Genomic DNA, 17,685 nt, shown 5'->3' on the forward strand with positions numbered 1-17,685 from the left:
TAATACTTTTATTTCCCCTTTTTCTTTTGACCCATAGACAATCAGGGGAAATGCACAATTTCAAAAGTGTCACACAATTGGAGAGTGAATTGAAGGCTGCAATCACACCCTGTCCATTGCCACTCAACAATGCTTTTTATGAGCCACCTAATCATTTTCAATAAGCATACCCGTGCACCGTCATAGGATGCCACCTTTCCAACAAGTCAGTCTGTCAAAGTTCTGCCCTGCTAGAGCTAGGAGCAACAACAGCTCACAGAATGAGACGTCCGAGTGCTGAAATTGTCTGTCCTCGGTTACAACTCTCACTACCGAGTTCCAAACTGCCTCTGGAAGCAACTTCAGCACAAGAGCTGTTCATCAGGAGCTTCATGAAATGGGTTTCCATGGCCGAGCGGCCGCACACAAGCCTAAGATCACCACGCCTTCTCTGGAGTGATGAATCCTGCTTCACCATTTGGCAGTCCGACAGACGAATCTGGGCTTAGCAGATGCCAGGAGGACGCTACCTGCCCCAATGCATAGTGCCAAATGGAAAGATTGGTGGAGGAGGAACAATGGGCTGGGGCTGTTAATCATGTTTTGGGCTAGGCCCCTTAGTTCCAGTGAAGGGGAATCTTAACGCGACAGCATACAATGACATTCTAGATGATTCTGGGTTTCCAACTTCGTGGCAACAATTTGGGGAAGGCCCTTTCCTGTTTCAGCATGACAATGCCCCCGTGCACAAAGCGAGGTCCATACAGAAATGGTTTGTCAAGATCGCTGTGGAAGAACTTGACTGGCCTGTACAGAGCCCTGACCTCAACCCCATCGAACACCTTTGGGATGAATTGGAGCCAGTCCTAATCGCCCAACACCAGTGCCCAACCTCACTAATGCTCGTGGCTGAATGGAAGCAAGTCCCCACAGCAATGTTCCAACATTTAGTGGGACGCCTTCCCAGAAGAGTGGAGGCTGTTAAAGCAGCAAAGGGGGGACCAACTCCATATTAATTCCCATTATTTTGGAATGAGATGTTCGACGAGCAGGTGTCCACATACTTTTTTCATGCAGTCTACCATTTATCTTCTTAAAATCTGATTTTAAACCTAACCCTAACCTCCTTCCTACCACACTGCTAACCTTAAGCCTAACCCTAACCTCCTTCCTACCACACTGCTAACCTTAAGCCTAACCCTAACCTCCTTCCTACCACACTGCTAACCTTAAGCCTAACCCTAACCTCCTTCCTACCACACTGCTAACCTTAAGCCTAACCCTAACCTCCTTCCTACCACACTGCTAACCTTAAGCCTAACCCTAACCTCCTTCCTACCACACTGCTAACCTTAAGCCTAACCCTAACCTCCTTCCTACCACACTGCTAACCTTAAGCCTAACCCTAACCTTAACCTTTTTATAAAGTGTATAAACATCTGTTGCACCTACAAAAACATATTCAGTCCAAATGGATATACTAACGGTCACCTTACGGACTCTGTACCTAGTTTTAATTCGACGTCTAGAATTTGAGCTAGGTTTGGGAGAAAAAAACTGTCTGACAACCCTAATGCTAACGATTCTGTCAAAAATACAGTATAGTGGTTCTCGGCAACGGCCAGACGGATCATGACGAGGGGTGGGAGGTGTGTTGTGTACCTCATTTCAAGTTGGTTTGTGAATTTTCATAGATTTTTTTAGTGGCATATTGAATTTAACATTGAGCTTCAACCAATGCATATACATATAACGTAATTCATATAATAACATCATAAATAGTTGATGTACTGTACATCTAGGTTTGCAAAGCTACTGGTAGTTTAACAAAGTTACCTGGAATCATCAGTAATCTATGGCAATCTCTCGTAATTTTGGTAATTTATACTTGAATAACTTGTAAAAAATGTATTCATTTATATCTGCGTCCACATTGTCCATGAGTTTCTAGTAGAGAAAATAGCCTAATGAATGAAAATAGCATCTCATCAACATTTAACTCTGCAACTCGTCCAGCTAATGACTTTTTTCCACAACTGCCACCAGTTTGATGGCAAAACATTGACAACAAATACATATTGGCTTAGTAAAATAAAGAAAGTGTATAAATATATATATATAAAGGATGTGTCATGCTGAAACACTCATATTAAACACCAGTGGTAATCACTAAGTTGATGGTTTATATTTAGGATAAGGTTTTACAGCTTTGTCATTCCATTTTTTATTTGAAATTGTAATTATTTATGTGATGTATTTTACATGTGATTTAGGCCACACCTAGGGCCAGAGATAATTACAGACACCTGCAAAAATCTATATCAAATCCTTGAAAGATATCAATAATAATTAGCACGGCAATGTTCCCTCTCTCTTACCGTAGACGTGGACGTTCTTGGTGTCCTGCACCATGGAGCGTCCGTTAGAGGCCTGGACGGTGACAGACACCTCTCCTTCCTCAGGGAACCTCGTTATCAGACTGTTCCCCAGGGACATCTTGGGCTGAATGGAAAGCATTAAAATACATTGATTCGTTCACCAGTGCTAAGCTTAGCTTTTTTCTCTTCGCAAAGAGAATATGGCCTACGGCTCAGATCAACCCTTGAGGTTTGTGTGTGCGTGAGGTGTGTGTGTCAGTATGAATTACCTGTAGGTTGTGTGTGTGTATGGTGTGTGTCAGTATACATTACCTGTAGGTTGTGTGTGTGTGTATGTGTGTGTGTGTGTGTGTGTGTGTGTGTGTGTGTGTGTGTGTGTGTGTGTGAGTGAGTGTGAGGTGTGTGTCAGCATACATTACCTGTAGGTTGTGTGTGTGTGAGTGTGTGTGTGTGTGTGTGTGTGTGTATGTGTGTGTGCGTGTGTGCGTGTGTGTGTGTGTGAGGTGTGTGTCAGTATACATTACCTGCAGGTTGTCTCCTATCCACCAGTAGAAGACAGTCAGGTTGGCCTCAAAGGGAAGCACCACAGCTGTCAGGTTGACTTCCTGGTTAATCCCGGCGATGGGAACTACTTCTAGGTGAACTTCCTGTAGAGGGGCTGTGACCTGGATATATATGGTGGCCTGGTCGTGTCCGGCAACGTTCTCAGCCTTGACGGTGACGCGGTAGACTCCCTGCTGTTCGTAGCGGTGCTGGATGGGTTCGTCTGTCACCGTCAGGTTCTGGTAGATGGCCCTCATCCCGTCCCCCAGATCCACCTGGTACTTAGTGCTGCTGGTGTCACCCTGGGTGATGGAGGAGGTACAGGAAGAGAACGTCACTGAACTGAGAACTGGGATAAACTAATGCTCTATTTAATCTAGTTGCAGTTATAAGGAGTCGTGTGTGAGTCATCATAAACTTGCATTAGGAAAACAAGGGGATCTCTTTTTGATTTATTCATTTATTTTATTTCACCTTTATTTAACCAGGTAGGCTAGTTGAGAACACCTTTATTTAACCAGGTAGGCTAGTTGAGAACACCTTTATTTAACCAGGTAGGCTAGTTGAGAACACCTTTATTTAACCAGGTGGGATAGTTGAGAACACCTTTATTTAACCAGGTAGGCTAGTTTAGAACACCTTTATTTAACCAGGTGGTAGGCTAGTTGAGAACACCTTTATTTAACCAGGTAGGCTAGTTGAGAACACCTTTATTTAACCAGGTAGGCTAGTTGAGAACACCTTTATTTAACCAGGTAGGCTAGTTGAGAACACCTTTATTTAACCAGGTAGGCAAGTTGAGAACACCTTTATTTAACCAGGTAGGCAAGTTGAGAACACCTTTATTTAACCAGGTAGGCTAGTTGAGAACACCTTTATTTAACCAGGTAGGCTAGTTGAGAACACCTTTATTTAACCAGGTAGGCTAGTTGAGAACACCTTTATTTAACCAGGTAGGCTAGTTGAGAACACCTTTATTTAACCAGGTAGGCTAGTTGAGAACACCTTTATTTAACCAGGTGGTAGGCTAGTTGAGAACACCTTTATTTAACCAGGTAGGCTAGTTGAGAACACCTTTATTTAACCAGGTAGGCTAGTTGAGAACACCTTTATTTAACCAGGTAGGCTAGTTGAGAACACCTTTATTTAACCAGGTAGGCTAGTTGAGAACACCTTTATTTAACCAGGTAGGCTAGTTGAGAACACCTTTATTTAACCAGGTAGGCTAGTTGAGAACACCTTTATTTAACCAGGTGGGCCAGTTGAGAACACCTTTATTTAACCAGGTAGGCTAGTTGAGAACACCTTTATTTAACCAGGTAGGCTAGTTGAGAACACCTTTATTTAACCAGGTAGGCTAGTTGAGAACACCTTTATTTAACCAGGTAGGCTAGTTGAGAACACCTTTATTTAACCAGGTAGGCAAGTTGAGAACACCTTTATTTAACCAGGTAGGCAAGTTGAGAACACCTTTATTTAACCAGGTAGGCTAGTTGAGAACACCTTTATTTAACCAGGTAGGCTAGTTGAGAACACCTTTATTTAACCAGGTAGGCTAGTTGAGAACACCTTTATTTAACCAGGTAGGCTAGTTGAGAACACCTTTATTTAACCAGGTAGGCAAGTTGAGAACACCTTTATTTAACCAGGTAGGCAAGTTGAGAACACCTTTATTTAACCAGGTAGGCTAGTTGAGAACACCTTTATTTAACCAGGTAGGCTAGTTGAGAACACCTTTATTTAACCAGGTAGGCTAGTTGAGAACACCTTTATTTAACCAGGTAGGCTAGTTGAGAACACCTTTATTTAACCAGGTGGTAGGCTAGTTGAGAACACCTTTATTTAACCAGGTAGGCTAGTTGAGAACACCTTTATTTAACCAGGTAGGCTAGTTGAGAACACCTTTATTTAACCAGGTAGGCTAGTTGAGAACACCTTTATTTAACCAGGTGGTAGGCTAGTTGAGAACACCTTTATTTAACCAGGTAGGCTAGTTGAGAACACCTTTATTTAACCAGGTAGGCTAGTTGAGAACACCTTTATTTAACCAGGTAGGCTAGTTGAGAACACCTTTATTTAACCAGGTAGGCTAGTTGAGAACACCTTTATTTAACCAGGTAGGCTAGTTGAGAACACCTTTATTTAACCAGGTGGGCCAGTTGAGAACACCTTTATTTAACCAGGTAGGCTAGTTGAGAACACCTTTATTTAACCAGGTAGGCTAGTTGAGAACACCTTTATTTAACCAGGTAGGCTAGTTGAGAACACCTTTATTTAACCAGGTAGGCTAGTTGAGAACACCTTTATTTAACCAGGTAGGCAAGTTGAGAACACCTTTATTTAACCAGGTAGGCAAGTTGAGAACACCTTTATTTAACCAGGTAGGCTAGTTGAGAACACCTTTATTTAACCAGGTAGGCTAGTTGAGAACACCTTTATTTAACCAGGTAGGCTAGTTGAGAACACCTTTATTTAACCAGGTAGGCTAGTTGAGAACACCTTTATTTAACCAGGTGGTAGGCTAGTTGAGAACACCTTTATTTAACCAGGTAGGCTAGTTGAGAACACCTTTATTTAACCAGGTAGGCTAGTTGAGAACACCTTTATTTAACCAGGTAGGCTAGTTGAGAACACCTTTATTTAACCAGGTAGGCTAGTTGAGAACACCTTTATTTAACCAGGTAGGCTAGTTGAGAACACCTTTATTTAACCAGGTGGTAGGCTAGTTGAGAACACCTTTATTTAACCAGGTAGGCTAGTTGAGAACACCTTTATTTAACCAGGTAGGCTAGTTGAGAACACCTTTATTTAACCAGGTAGGCTAGTTGAGAACACCTTTATTTAACCAGGTGGTAGGCTAGTTGAGAACACCTTTATTTAACCAGGTAGGCTAGTTGAGAACACCTTTATTTAACCAGGTGGTAGGCTAGTTGAGAACACCTTTATTTAACCAGGTAGGCTAGTTGAGAACACCTTTATTTAACCAGGTGGGCCAGTTGAGAACACCTTTATTTAACCAGGTAGGCTAGTTGAGAACACCTTTATTTAACCAGGTGGGCCAGTTGTGAACACCTTTATTTAACCAGGTGGGCCAGTTGAGAACACCTTTATTTAACCAGGTAGGCTAGTTGAGAACACCTTTATTTAACCAGGTAGGCTAGTTGAGAACACCTTTATTTAACCAGGTAGGCTAGTTGAGAACACCTTTATTTAACCAGGTAGGCTAGTTGAGAACACCTTTATTTAACCAGGTAGGCTAGTTGAGAACACCTTTATTTAACCAGGTAGGCTAGTTGAGAACACCTTTATTTAACCAGGTAGGCTAGTTGAGAACACCTTTATTTAACCAGGTAGGCTAGTTGAGAACACCTTTATTTAACCAGGTAGGCTAGTTGAGAACACCTTTATTTAACCAGGTAGGCAAGTTGAGAACACCTTTATTTAACCAGGTAGGCTAGTTGAGAACACCTTTATTTAACCAGGTAGGCTAGTTGAGAACACCTTTATTTAACCAGGTGGTAGGCTAGTTGAGAACACCTTTATTTAACCAGGTAGGCTAGTTGAGAACACCTTTATTTAACCAGGTAGGCTAGTTGAGAACACCTTTATTTAACCAGGTAGGCTAGTTGAGAACACCTTTATTTAACCAGGTGGGATAGTTGAGAACACCTTTATTTAACCAGGTAGGCTAGTTGAGAACACCTTTATTTAACCAGGTAGGCTAGTTGAGAACACCTTTATTTAACCAGGTAGGCTAGTTGAGAACACCTTTATTTAACCAGGTGGGCCAGTTGAGAACACCTTTATTTAACCAGGTAGGCTAGTTGAGAACACCTTTATTTAACCAGGTAGGCTAGTTGAGAACACCTTTATTTAACCAGGTAGGCTAGTTGAGAACACCTTTATTTAACCAGGTAGGCAAGTTGAGAACACCTTTATTTAACCAGGTAGGCTAGTTGAGAACACCTTTATTTAACCAGGTAGGCAAGTTGAGAACACCTTTATTTAACCAGGTAGGCTAGTTGAGAACACCTTTATTTAACCAGGTAGGCTAGTTGAGAACACCTTTATTTAACCAGGTGGGCTAGTTGAGAACACCTTTATTTAACCAGGTAGGCTAGTTGAGAACACCTTTATTTAACCAGGTAGGCTAGTTGAGAACATCTTTATTTAACCAGGTGGGCTAGTTGAGAACACCTTTATTTAACCAGGTAGGCTAGTTGAGAACACCTTTATTTAACCAGGTAGGCTAGTTGAGAACACCTTTATTTAACCAGGTAGGCTAGTTGAGAACACCTTTATTTAACCAGGTAGGCTAGTTGAGAACACCTTTATTTAACCAGGTGGTAGGCTAGTTGAGAACACCTTTATTTAACCAGGTAGGCTAGTTGAGAACACCTTTATTTAACCAGGTAGGCTAGTTGAGAACACCTTTATTTAACCAGGTAGGCTAGTTGAGAACACCTTTATTTAACCAGGTAGGCTAGTTGAGAACACCTTTATTTAACCAGGTAGGCTAGTTGAGAACACCTTTATTTAACCAGGTAGGCTAGTTGAGAACACCTTTATTTAACCAGGTAGGCTAGTTGAGAACACCTTTATTTAACCAGGTGGTAGGCTAGTTGAGAACACCTTTATTTAACCAGGTAGGCTAGTTGAGAACACCTTTATTTAACCAGGTAGGCTAGTTGAGAACACCTTTATTTAACCAGGTGGGCTAGTTGAGAACACCTTTATTTAACCAGGTAGGCCAGTTGAGAACACCTTTATTTAACCAGGTAGGCTAGTTGAGAACACCTTTATTTAACCAGGTAGGCTAGTTGAGAACATCTTTATTTAACCAGGTGGGCTAGTTGAGAACACCTTTATTTAACCAGGTAGGCTAGTTGAGAACACCTTTATTTAACCAGGTAGGCTAGTTGAGAACACCTTTATTTAACCAGGTAGGCTAGTTGAGAACACCTTTATTTAACCAGGTAGGCTAGTTGAGAACACCTTTATTTAACCAGGTGGTAGGCTAGTTGAGAACACCTTTATTTAACCAGGTAGGCCAGTTGAGAACACCTTTATTTAACCAGGTAGGCTAGTTGAGAACACCTTTATTTAACCAGGTAGGCTAGTTGAGAACACCTTTTGTTTAACCAGGTAGGCCAGTTGAGAACAAATTTATTTAACCAGGTAGGCTAGTTGAGAACACCTTTATTTAACCAGGTAGTCAAGTTGAGAACACCTTTATTTAACCAGATAGGCTAGTTGAGAACACCTTTATTTAACCAGGTAGGCTAGTTGAGAACACCTTTATTTAACCAGGTAGGCAAGTTGAGAACACCTTTATTTAACCAGGTAGGCTAGTTGAGAACACCTTTATTTAACCAGGTAGTCAAGTTGAGAACACCTTTATTTAACCAGGTAGGCTAGTTGAGAACACCTTTATTTAACCAGGTAGGCTAGTCGAGAACACCTTTATTTAACCAGGTAGGCTAGTCGAGAACACCTTTATTTAACCAGGTAGGCTAGTTGAGAACACCTTTATTTAACCAGGTAGGCCAGTTGAGAACACCTTTATTTAACCAGGTAGGCCAGTTGAAAACACCTTTATTTAACCAGGTAGGCTAGTTGAGAACACCTTTATTTAACCAGGTAGGCCAGGTGAGAACACCTTTATTTAACCAGGTAGGCTTGTTGAGAACACCTTTTTTTAACCAGGTAGGCTAGTTGAGAACACCTTTATTTAACCAGGTAGGCTAGTTGAGAACACCTTTATTTAACCAGGTAGGCTAGTTGAGAACACCTTTATTTAACCAGGTGGGCTAGTTGAGAACACCTTTATTTAACCAGGTAGGCTAGTTGAGAACACCTTTATTTAACCAGGTAGGCTAGTTGAGAACACCTTTATTTAACCAGGTAGGCTAGTTGAGAACACCTTTATTTAACCAGGTAGGCTAGTTGAGAACATCTTTATTTAACCAGGTGGGCTAGTTGAGAACACCTTTATTTAACCAGGTAGGCTAGTTGAGAACACCTTTATTTAACCAGGTAGGCTAGTTGAGAAAACCTTTATTTAACCAGGTAGGCTAGTTGAGAACACCTTTATTTAACCAGGTAGGCAAGTTGAGAACACCTTTATTTAACCAGGTAGGCTAGTTGAGAACACCTTTATTTAACCAGGTAGGCTAGTTGAGAACACCTTTATTTAACCAGGTGGTAGGCTAGTTGAGAACACCTTTATTTAACCAGGTAGGCTAGTTGAGAACACCTTTATTTAACCAGGTAGGCTAGTTGAGAACACCTTTATTTAACCAGGTAGGCTAGTTGAGAACACCTTTATTTAACCAGGTAGGCTAGTTGAGAACACCTTTATTTAACCAGGTAGGCTAGTTGAGAACACTTTTATTTAACCAGGTAGGCAAGTTGAGAACACCTTTATTTAACCAGGTAGTCAAGTTGAGAACACCTTTGTTTAACCAGGTAGGCAAGTTGAGAACACCTTTATTTAACCAGGTACGCAAGTTGAGAACACCTTTATTTAACCAGGTAGGCTAGTTGAGAACACCTTTATTTAACCAGGTAGGCAAGTTGAGAACACCTTTATTTAACCAGGTAGGCTAGTTGAGAACACCTTTATTTAACCAGGTAGTCAAGTTGAGAACAAGTTCCCATTTACAACTGCGACCTGGCCAAGATAAAGCAAAGCAGTAACACATACAACAACACAGAGTTACACATGGAGTAAACAAACATACAGTCAATAATACAGTAGAAAAATAAGTCTATATACAATGTGAGCAAGTGAGGTGGTAAAGTAAATACAATATATCAAGTAAAACACTGGAATGGTAGATTTGCAGTAGAAGAATGTGCAAAGTAGAGATAGAAATAGGAGCAAAGGAGCAAAATAAATAAATACAGTAGGGGAAGAGGTAGTTGTTTGGGCTAAATTATAGATGGGCTATGTACAGGTGCAGTAATCTGTGAGCTGCTCTGACAGCTGGTGCTTAAAGCTAGTGATGGAGATAAGCGTTTCCAGTTTCAGAGATTTTTGTAGTTCGTTCCAGTCATTGGCAGCAGAGAACTGGAAGGAGGGCGGCCAAAGGAAGAATTGGTTTTGGGGGTGACCAGAGAGATATACCTGCTGGAGCGCGTGCTACAGGTGGGTGCTGCTAGGGTGACCAGCGAGCTGAGATAAGGGGGGACTTTACCTAGCACGGTCTTGTAGATGACCTGGAGCCAGTGGGTTTGGCGACGAGTATGAAGCGAGGGCCAGCCAACAAGAGCATACAGGTTGCAGTGATGGGTAGTATATGGGGCTTTGGTGACAAAACGGATGGCACTGTGATAGACTACATCCAATTTATTGAGTAGGGTATTGGAGGCTATTTTGTAAATGACATCGCCCGAAGTCCAGGATAGGTAGGATGGTCAGTTTATGTTTGGCAGCATGAGTGAAGGATGCTTTGTTTCGAAATAGGAAGCCAATTCTAGATTTAATTTTGGATTGGAGATGCTTAATATGAGTCTGGAAGGAGCGTTTATGAGTCTAACCAGACACCTAGGTATTTGTAGTTGTCCACATATTCTAAGTCAGAACCGTCTAGAGTAGTGATGCTGGACGGGCGTGCAGCTGCGGGCAGCGATTGGTTGAAGCGCATGCATTTAGTTTTACTTGTATTTAAGAGCAGTTGGAGGCCACGGAAGGAGAGTTGTATGGCATTGAAGCTCGTCTGGAGGGTTGTTAACACAGTGTCCACAGAAGGGCCAGAAGTATACAGAATGGTGTCGTCTGCGTAGAGGTGGATCAGAGACTCACCTGGCTATGGCTATTACTAACTGGCTATTGTTACAATCACACAGACAAAGTCACAAAAACACATACATTTACTCCACACAGCCACACACAACTACCCCACCCCCAGGATTTGCTCTCAATTCTGACTTAAGTAAACAGTACCTGCTCCTGGTGGACAATGAAGGTGATGTCATCACCAGGCGCCACAGCCAGCATCTGTCCTTTGATGCCCAGCTGGAGGCCTCTGGGCGGCAGCAGAGGACAGGTGTGCAGCTTGGCGCTCTGCTGCCTGTTCACTCCCCCCTCACACAAGTTGGACACAACCTTCCTGTACCTGCAACACAGCCGTACCAACGTCAGAAAACAGGGAGACTTGAGGTGTCGTATAGGTAGGGTAGAGACGGGTGTACTAAAACAATCATTATGGCCTTTCCTTTATTGAGATAAGGTAGGGAGAGGGAGAGTGGTGAAAGCAATGTGTATGTGTTAGGGTTAGATTTTGGGTTAGGGGTTAGGGAAAATAGGATTTTGAATGGGACTGAATTGTATGTCCCCACAAGGTTAGCTGCACAAGATTGTGTGTTTGTGTGTGTGTGTGTGTGTGTGTGTGTGTGTGTGTGTGTGTGTGTGTGTGTGTGTGTGTGTGTGTGTGTGTGTGTGTGTGTGTGCGAGTCCTTGGCGTGTATGCTACTATTCCTCACCCAGTACTGGACTGAAAGTTGTGTCCCTGGTGACAGTCGTCAGGCGGTGAGTCTGGGTCGTGCCAGAAGTCAGCGAAGCATCTATCTCCCTCTGTTTTGAGGCTCTGGGCACGTTCAAACCCATAGTCACTGAACACACAGAGGAAGAGGAGAACGTTACCCCCAGACACTGACCTACGGCTAGTTAGTGTTGCTCCCCCTGATGGTTGAGGCTAGGATTGGAGGATGGTAAACTGGTTCTAGAACAGTAGATAAGGGTAAACTGGTCCTAGAACAGTAGATAAGGGTAAACTGGTCCTAGAACAGTAGATAAGGGTAAACTGGTCCTAGAACAGTAGATAAGGGTAAACTGGTTCTAGAACAGTAGATAAGGGTAAACTGGTCCTAGAACAGTAGATACGGGTAAGTTCCTTCCAGTTTGCATAGAAAGGGCAAAGGTCAAATACAGTTCATGAGCTCAATGATCGATAGACACCAACATCACACACGCCAACAGGATCAATATCAATGATCTAGTCTACATACAGCATCGATTGATTGTTTATAGTGAATTACAGTGTTATTCTCATTCAGGAACAGAGTTGGAAATGAAAGATGATCCTCATTGAAAATACTTCTATTGGATTTTCAATTAATCTCCTAAGCAGAAAAGGAATCGAAGCCTAACCCTGACTGTGACGCATATCATATTTGTTTATCTCAAGTCTATACCTTAAGTATAGTCTATTGCACTAGAGTGTGTTGGCTCTGGTGTGGTGTCTCACCAGTTGAAGTCTTTCTCGGAGCACTGGCAGGGCTTGGTAGTCAGGGCGGAGGTGTAGCTCCTCCCCTTGATACAGAACGCAGTGTCCTTCCTCTTCCTGAAACTCCTCTCCTGACCCATGATGCACTTCTCTCCCTGAGGAGGGCCAAAAGTATACATTTGCTAACTGTAAAGGTGCAGGATACACACAACATTTTTACAAAGACACACGAGTGTGTGTGTGTGTGTGTGTGTGTGTGTGTGCGGGTGTCCATGTGAGTGTGTGTGTGTGTGTGTGTGTGTGTGTGTGTGTGTGTGTGTGTGTGTGTGTGTGTGTGTGTGTGTGTGTGTGTGTGTGTGTGTGTGTGTGTGTGTGTGTGTGTGTGTGTGTGTGTGCGGGTGTCCATGTGAGTGTGTGTGTGTGTGTGTGTGTGTGTGTGTGTGTGTGTGCGGGTGTCCGTGTGAGTGTGTGTGTGTGTGTGTGTGTGTGTGTGTGTGTGTGTGTGTGTGTGTGTGTGAGTGTATGTGTGTTGAGTACCTGCAGATCTGTGAGTTTCCAGGAGTCGTAGTCTCCCTCTGTACATTGTCTGGGGAATGACTGTCTGAAGTCCACCTTGACCAGCTCCCAGTCTGACCGATAGCTGATGTGACCGAACACCCTGGAGGGAGAGACACACAGGAGAAATACAGATCTAATATGATCATATTATCATCACTTTGATGTCTGTTTACTGTCTACTGTCTTAGAAAACTGTAGACATTTCTTCATAAAGACTCGAGACGTGACTCCTGTACCATATCCACTGTCCACGGTCTCAGCCAACCCCCTCTTTTGGGAACAAGGCAGTCTGAAAGTAGCATTGTGACATGACAGCGCTCCAGCCAGACTCTTTTCATCAGCACTAATGAGTAGGGATCCACTTAAGGGCTACTGGAAATCAAAACGTTCTATAGTCCATACTTTGCATATTAAACACACAGATGCCCCAGTAAATTATGAGGGCCTCCAAAGCCATTGACTGCTCTGCACATAAGATTGGCTTGGCGTTAATGTGTTTTTATAAACTCAAAGGCATTCATAAAAGCATCGAATGATAGAAGATCAAATTGAGTTGTACAATGTATATCCACTAGGTGGCAATATACCATTAAGTAAAAAGGAGGAAATACAAAAATGTACTTGTGTATTTAAAATGGAACAATTCCAAGTCTGCATGTTCTTTAAGGAACAAATTGATGTGAAAACCTGGCATCAGTTGTGTTATGTATGCGACAATGTAACCCGGGTGTCCGTCTAGACTGTAAACTCTTCTTCCGGACTCATATCAAACATCTCCAATCCAAAATCAAATCTAGAATCGGCTTTCTATTTCACAACAAAGCCTCCTTCACGCAAGCCGCCAAACTTACACTAGTAAAACTGACTATCCTACCGATCCTCGACTTCGGCGATGTCATCTACAAAAATAGCTTCCAATACTCTACTTAGCAAATTGTATGTAGTCTATCACAGTGCCATCCGTTTTGTTACCAAATCACCTTATACCACCCACCACTGCGACCTGTATGCTCTAGTCGGCTGGCCCTCGCTACATATTCGTCGCCAGACCCACTGGCTCCAGGTCATCTATAAGTCTATGCTAGGTAAAGCTCCGCCTTATCTCAGCTCACTGGTCACGATAACACCCACCCGTAGCACGTGCTCCAGCAGGTATATCTCACTGGTCATCCCCAAAGCCAACACCTCTTTTGGCCGCCTTTCCTTCCAGTTCTCTGCTGCCAATGCCTGGAACGAATTGCAAAAATCACTAAAGCTGGAGACTTACATATCCCTCACTATCTTTAAACATCAGCTATCTGAGCAGCTAGCCGATTGTTGCAGCTGTACATAGCCCACCCAATCTACCTACCACATCCCCATATTGTTTATATTTACTTTGCTGCTCTTTTTGCACACCAGTATCACTACTTACACACCATCATCTGCTCATCACCATCTGCTCATTAATCACTCGTGTTAATCTGCTAAATTGCAATTACTTTGCTATTATGGCCTATTTATTGCCTACCTCCTCATGCCATTTGCACACACTGTATATAGACATACTTTTTTTATATTGTGTTATTGACTGTACGCTTGTTTATTCCATGTGTAACTCTGTGTTGTTGTTTCTGTCGCACTGCTTTGCTTTATCTTGGCCAGGTCGCAGTTGTAAATGGGAACGTGTTCTCAACTAGCCTACCTGGTTAAATAAAGGTGTTCTCAACTAGCCTACCTGGTTAAATAAAGGTGTTCTCAACTAGCCGACCTGGTTAAATAAAGGTGTTCTCAACTAGCCGACCTGGTTAAATAAAGGTGTTCTCAACTAGCCTACCTGGTTAAATAAAGGTGTTCTCAACTAGCCGACCTGGTTAAATAAAGGTGTTCTCAACTAGCCTACCTGGTTAAATAAAGGTGAAATATAATAAATAAAAATAAAACCCATTGTAATAGGAAGTGACCCATTCTAACAGGATTTAACCCATTCTAACAGGATTTAACCCATTCTAATAGGATTTAACCCATTCTAACAGGATTTAACCCATTCTAACAGGATTTAACCCATTCTAACAGGATTTAACCCATTCTAACAGGATTTAACCCATTCTAATAGGATTTAACCCATTATAATAAGATTTTAGGATTTAACCCATTCTAATAGGATTTAACCCATTCTAATATAATTTAACCCATTCTAATAGGATTTAACCCATTCTAATAGGATTTAACCCATTCTAATAGGATTTAACCCATTCTAATATAATTTAACCCATTCTAATAGGATTTAACCCATTCTAATAGGATTTAACCCATTCTAATAGGATTTAACCCATTCTAATAGAATTTAACCCATTCTAACAGGATTTAACCAATTCTAACAGGATTTAACCCATTCTGATAGGATTTAACCCATTCTAATAGGATTTAACCAATTCTAACAGGATTTAACCCATTCTGATAGGATTTAACCCATTCTAATAGAATTTAACCCATTCTAATAAGATTTAACCCATTCTAATAGGATTTAACCCATTCTAACAGGATTTAACCCATTCTAATAGGATTTAACCCATTCTAACAGGATTTCACCCATTGTAATATGATTTAATCCATTCTAACAGGATTTAACCCATTCTAATAGGATTTAATCCATTCTAACAGGATTTAACCCATTCTAATAGGATTTAACCCATTCTAACAGGATTTAACCCATTCTAACAGGATTTAACCCATTCTAATAGGATTTAATCCATTCTAATAGGCAGCAAATTACTTTCTATTGTGAATGGTGAATGTCAGCCCACAAATAAGAGGCTGTTGTGTTATCCCCCTCTCCCTCTCTCTCCCTCCTTCTCTCTCTCCCTCTCTCTCTCTCTCTCTCTCTCTCTCTCTCTCTCTCTCTCCTCTCCTCTCCCTCCTTCTCTCTCTCTCTCCCTCTCCCTCTCTCTCTCTCCCTCTCCCTCTCCCTCTCCCTCTCCCTCCTTCTCTCTCTCTCCCTCTCTCTCTCCCTCTCTCTCTCTCTCTCCCTCTCTCTATCTCCCTCCCCCCCTCTCTCTCACTCTCTCTCTCTCGTTCTCTCTCTCTCTCTCTCTCTCTCTCTCTCTCTCTCTGTCAATCTAGCATGTGACAAGTCACAGTTTTTACCTCCCAAAGCTCTTGTCATTAGTATGTGAAGGGGACTCTCTCCCTTCCAGCCTGTCCTTGCAGCTAAGTCCCTGGTCAAAGAGTCTTCCAACGTCAAAAATCGAAGTCAGTTGTCCTCTAAATATAGTAAAGTAAATATACTTTTGGAAATTTTAGCTCTTATCCAGAGCAACTTCCAGGAGCAATTAGGGTTAATTGCCTTGCTCAAGGGAACATTGACAGACTTTTCACCTAGTCTACTCGGGGATTCAAACCAGTAACCTTTCGGTTACTGTCCCAACGATAGGCTACCTGCCGCACTGGAAGCAGATGGGGCATGTGTGTGAGTCATCCCTGACAATTGTTGTTCTGTTATTTCAGGATTGTGTCCTCTCTCCACACCCCCTCCACCACCACATTCTCTGTTACACCCCCCTCCACCACCACCATCTCTGTTACACCCCCCTCCACCACCACCATCTCTGTTACACCCCCCTCCACCATCACCATCTCTGTTACACCCCCCTCCACCATCACCATTTCTGTTACACCCCCCTCCACCATTTCTGTTACACCCCCCTCCACCATCTCTGTTACACCCCCCCCCCCACCACCACCATCTCTGTTACACCCCCTCCACCTCCACCATCTCTGTTACACCCCCTCCACCATCACCATCTCTGTTACACCCCCCTCCACCACCACCATCTCTGCTACACCCCCCTCCATCACCTCTGTTGCACCCCCCCCTCCACCATCACCATCTCTGTTACTCCCCCCTCCACCATCACCATCTCTGTCACACCCCCCCTCCACCACCACCATCTCTGCTACCCCCCCCTCCACCACCACCATCTCTGCTACACCCCCCTCCACCACCACCATCACCATCTCTGTCACACCCCCCCCTCCACCACCACCATCTCTGCTACTCCCCCTCCACCACCACCATCTCTGTTACACCCCCCCTCCACCACCACCATCTCTGTTACACCCCCCTCCACCATCTCTGTTACACCCCCCTCCACCACCACCATCTCTGTTACACCCCCCTCCACCATCTCTGTTACACCCCCCTCCACCACCACCATCTCTGTTACACCCCCCTCCACCATCTCTGTTACACCCCCTCTACCACCACCATCTCTGTTACACCCCCCTCCACCACCACCATCTCTGTTACACCCCCCTCCACCACCACCATCTCTGTTACACCCCCCTCCACCACCACCATCTCTGTTACACCCCCCTCCACCACCACCATCTCTGTTACACCCCCCTCCACCATCTCTGTTACACCCCCTCCACCACCACCATCTCTGTTACACCCCCCTCCACCACCACCATCTCTGTTACACCCCCCTCCACCATCTCTGTTACACCCCCCTCCACCACCACCATCTCTGTTACACCCCCCCTCCACCATCTCTGTTACACCCCCTCCACCACCACCATCTCTGTTACACCCCCCTCCACCACCACCATCTCTGTTACACCCCCCCACCATCTCTGTTACACCCCCCCCTCCACCACCACCGTCTCTGTTACACCCCCCTCCACCATCTCTGTTACACCCCCCTCCACCATCTCTGTTACACCCCCCTCCACCATCTCTGTTATACCCCCCTCCACCACCACCATCTCTGTTACACCCCCCTCCACCATCTCTGTTACACCCCCCTCCACCATCTCTGTTACACCCCCCTCCACCATCTCTGTTATACCCCCCTCCACCACCACCGTCTCTGTTACACCCCCCTCCACCATCTCTGTTACACCCCCCTCCACCATCTCTGTTACACCCCCCTCCACCATCTCTGTTATACCCCCCTCCACCACCACCATCTCTGTTACACCCCCCTCCACCACCACCATCTCTGTTACTCCTCCCA

General features: G+C 43.6%; 1 protein-coding gene across 1 annotated transcript in view; it reads right to left on the reverse strand.

Moving 5' to 3' along the window:
• LOC139379087 (VPS10 domain-containing receptor SorCS2-like) overlaps positions 1-17,685 on the reverse strand; it is a 418,987-nt gene that overhangs the window by 7,190 nt on the left and 394,112 nt on the right. Inside the window, exons 15-20 of the mRNA XM_071121886.1 lie at positions 12,668-12,788; positions 12,152-12,285; positions 11,388-11,516; positions 10,849-11,020; positions 2,882-3,202; positions 2,358-2,481 (exon numbers count right to left, since the gene is read on the reverse strand). Of these exons, the coding sequence (XP_070977987.1) occupies positions 2,358-2,481; positions 2,882-3,202; positions 10,849-11,020; positions 11,388-11,516; positions 12,152-12,285; positions 12,668-12,788 (1,001 nt within the window). The remainder of the gene's footprint in view (positions 1-2,357; positions 2,482-2,881; positions 3,203-10,848; positions 11,021-11,387; positions 11,517-12,151; positions 12,286-12,667; positions 12,789-17,685) is intronic.

Source organism: Oncorhynchus clarkii, chromosome 21 (genome assembly GCF_045791955.1).
Source record: "Oncorhynchus clarkii lewisi isolate Uvic-CL-2024 chromosome 21, UVic_Ocla_1.0, whole genome shotgun sequence".
In the NCBI taxonomy this organism is placed as follows: Eukaryota; Metazoa; Chordata; class Actinopteri; order Salmoniformes; family Salmonidae; genus Oncorhynchus; species Oncorhynchus clarkii.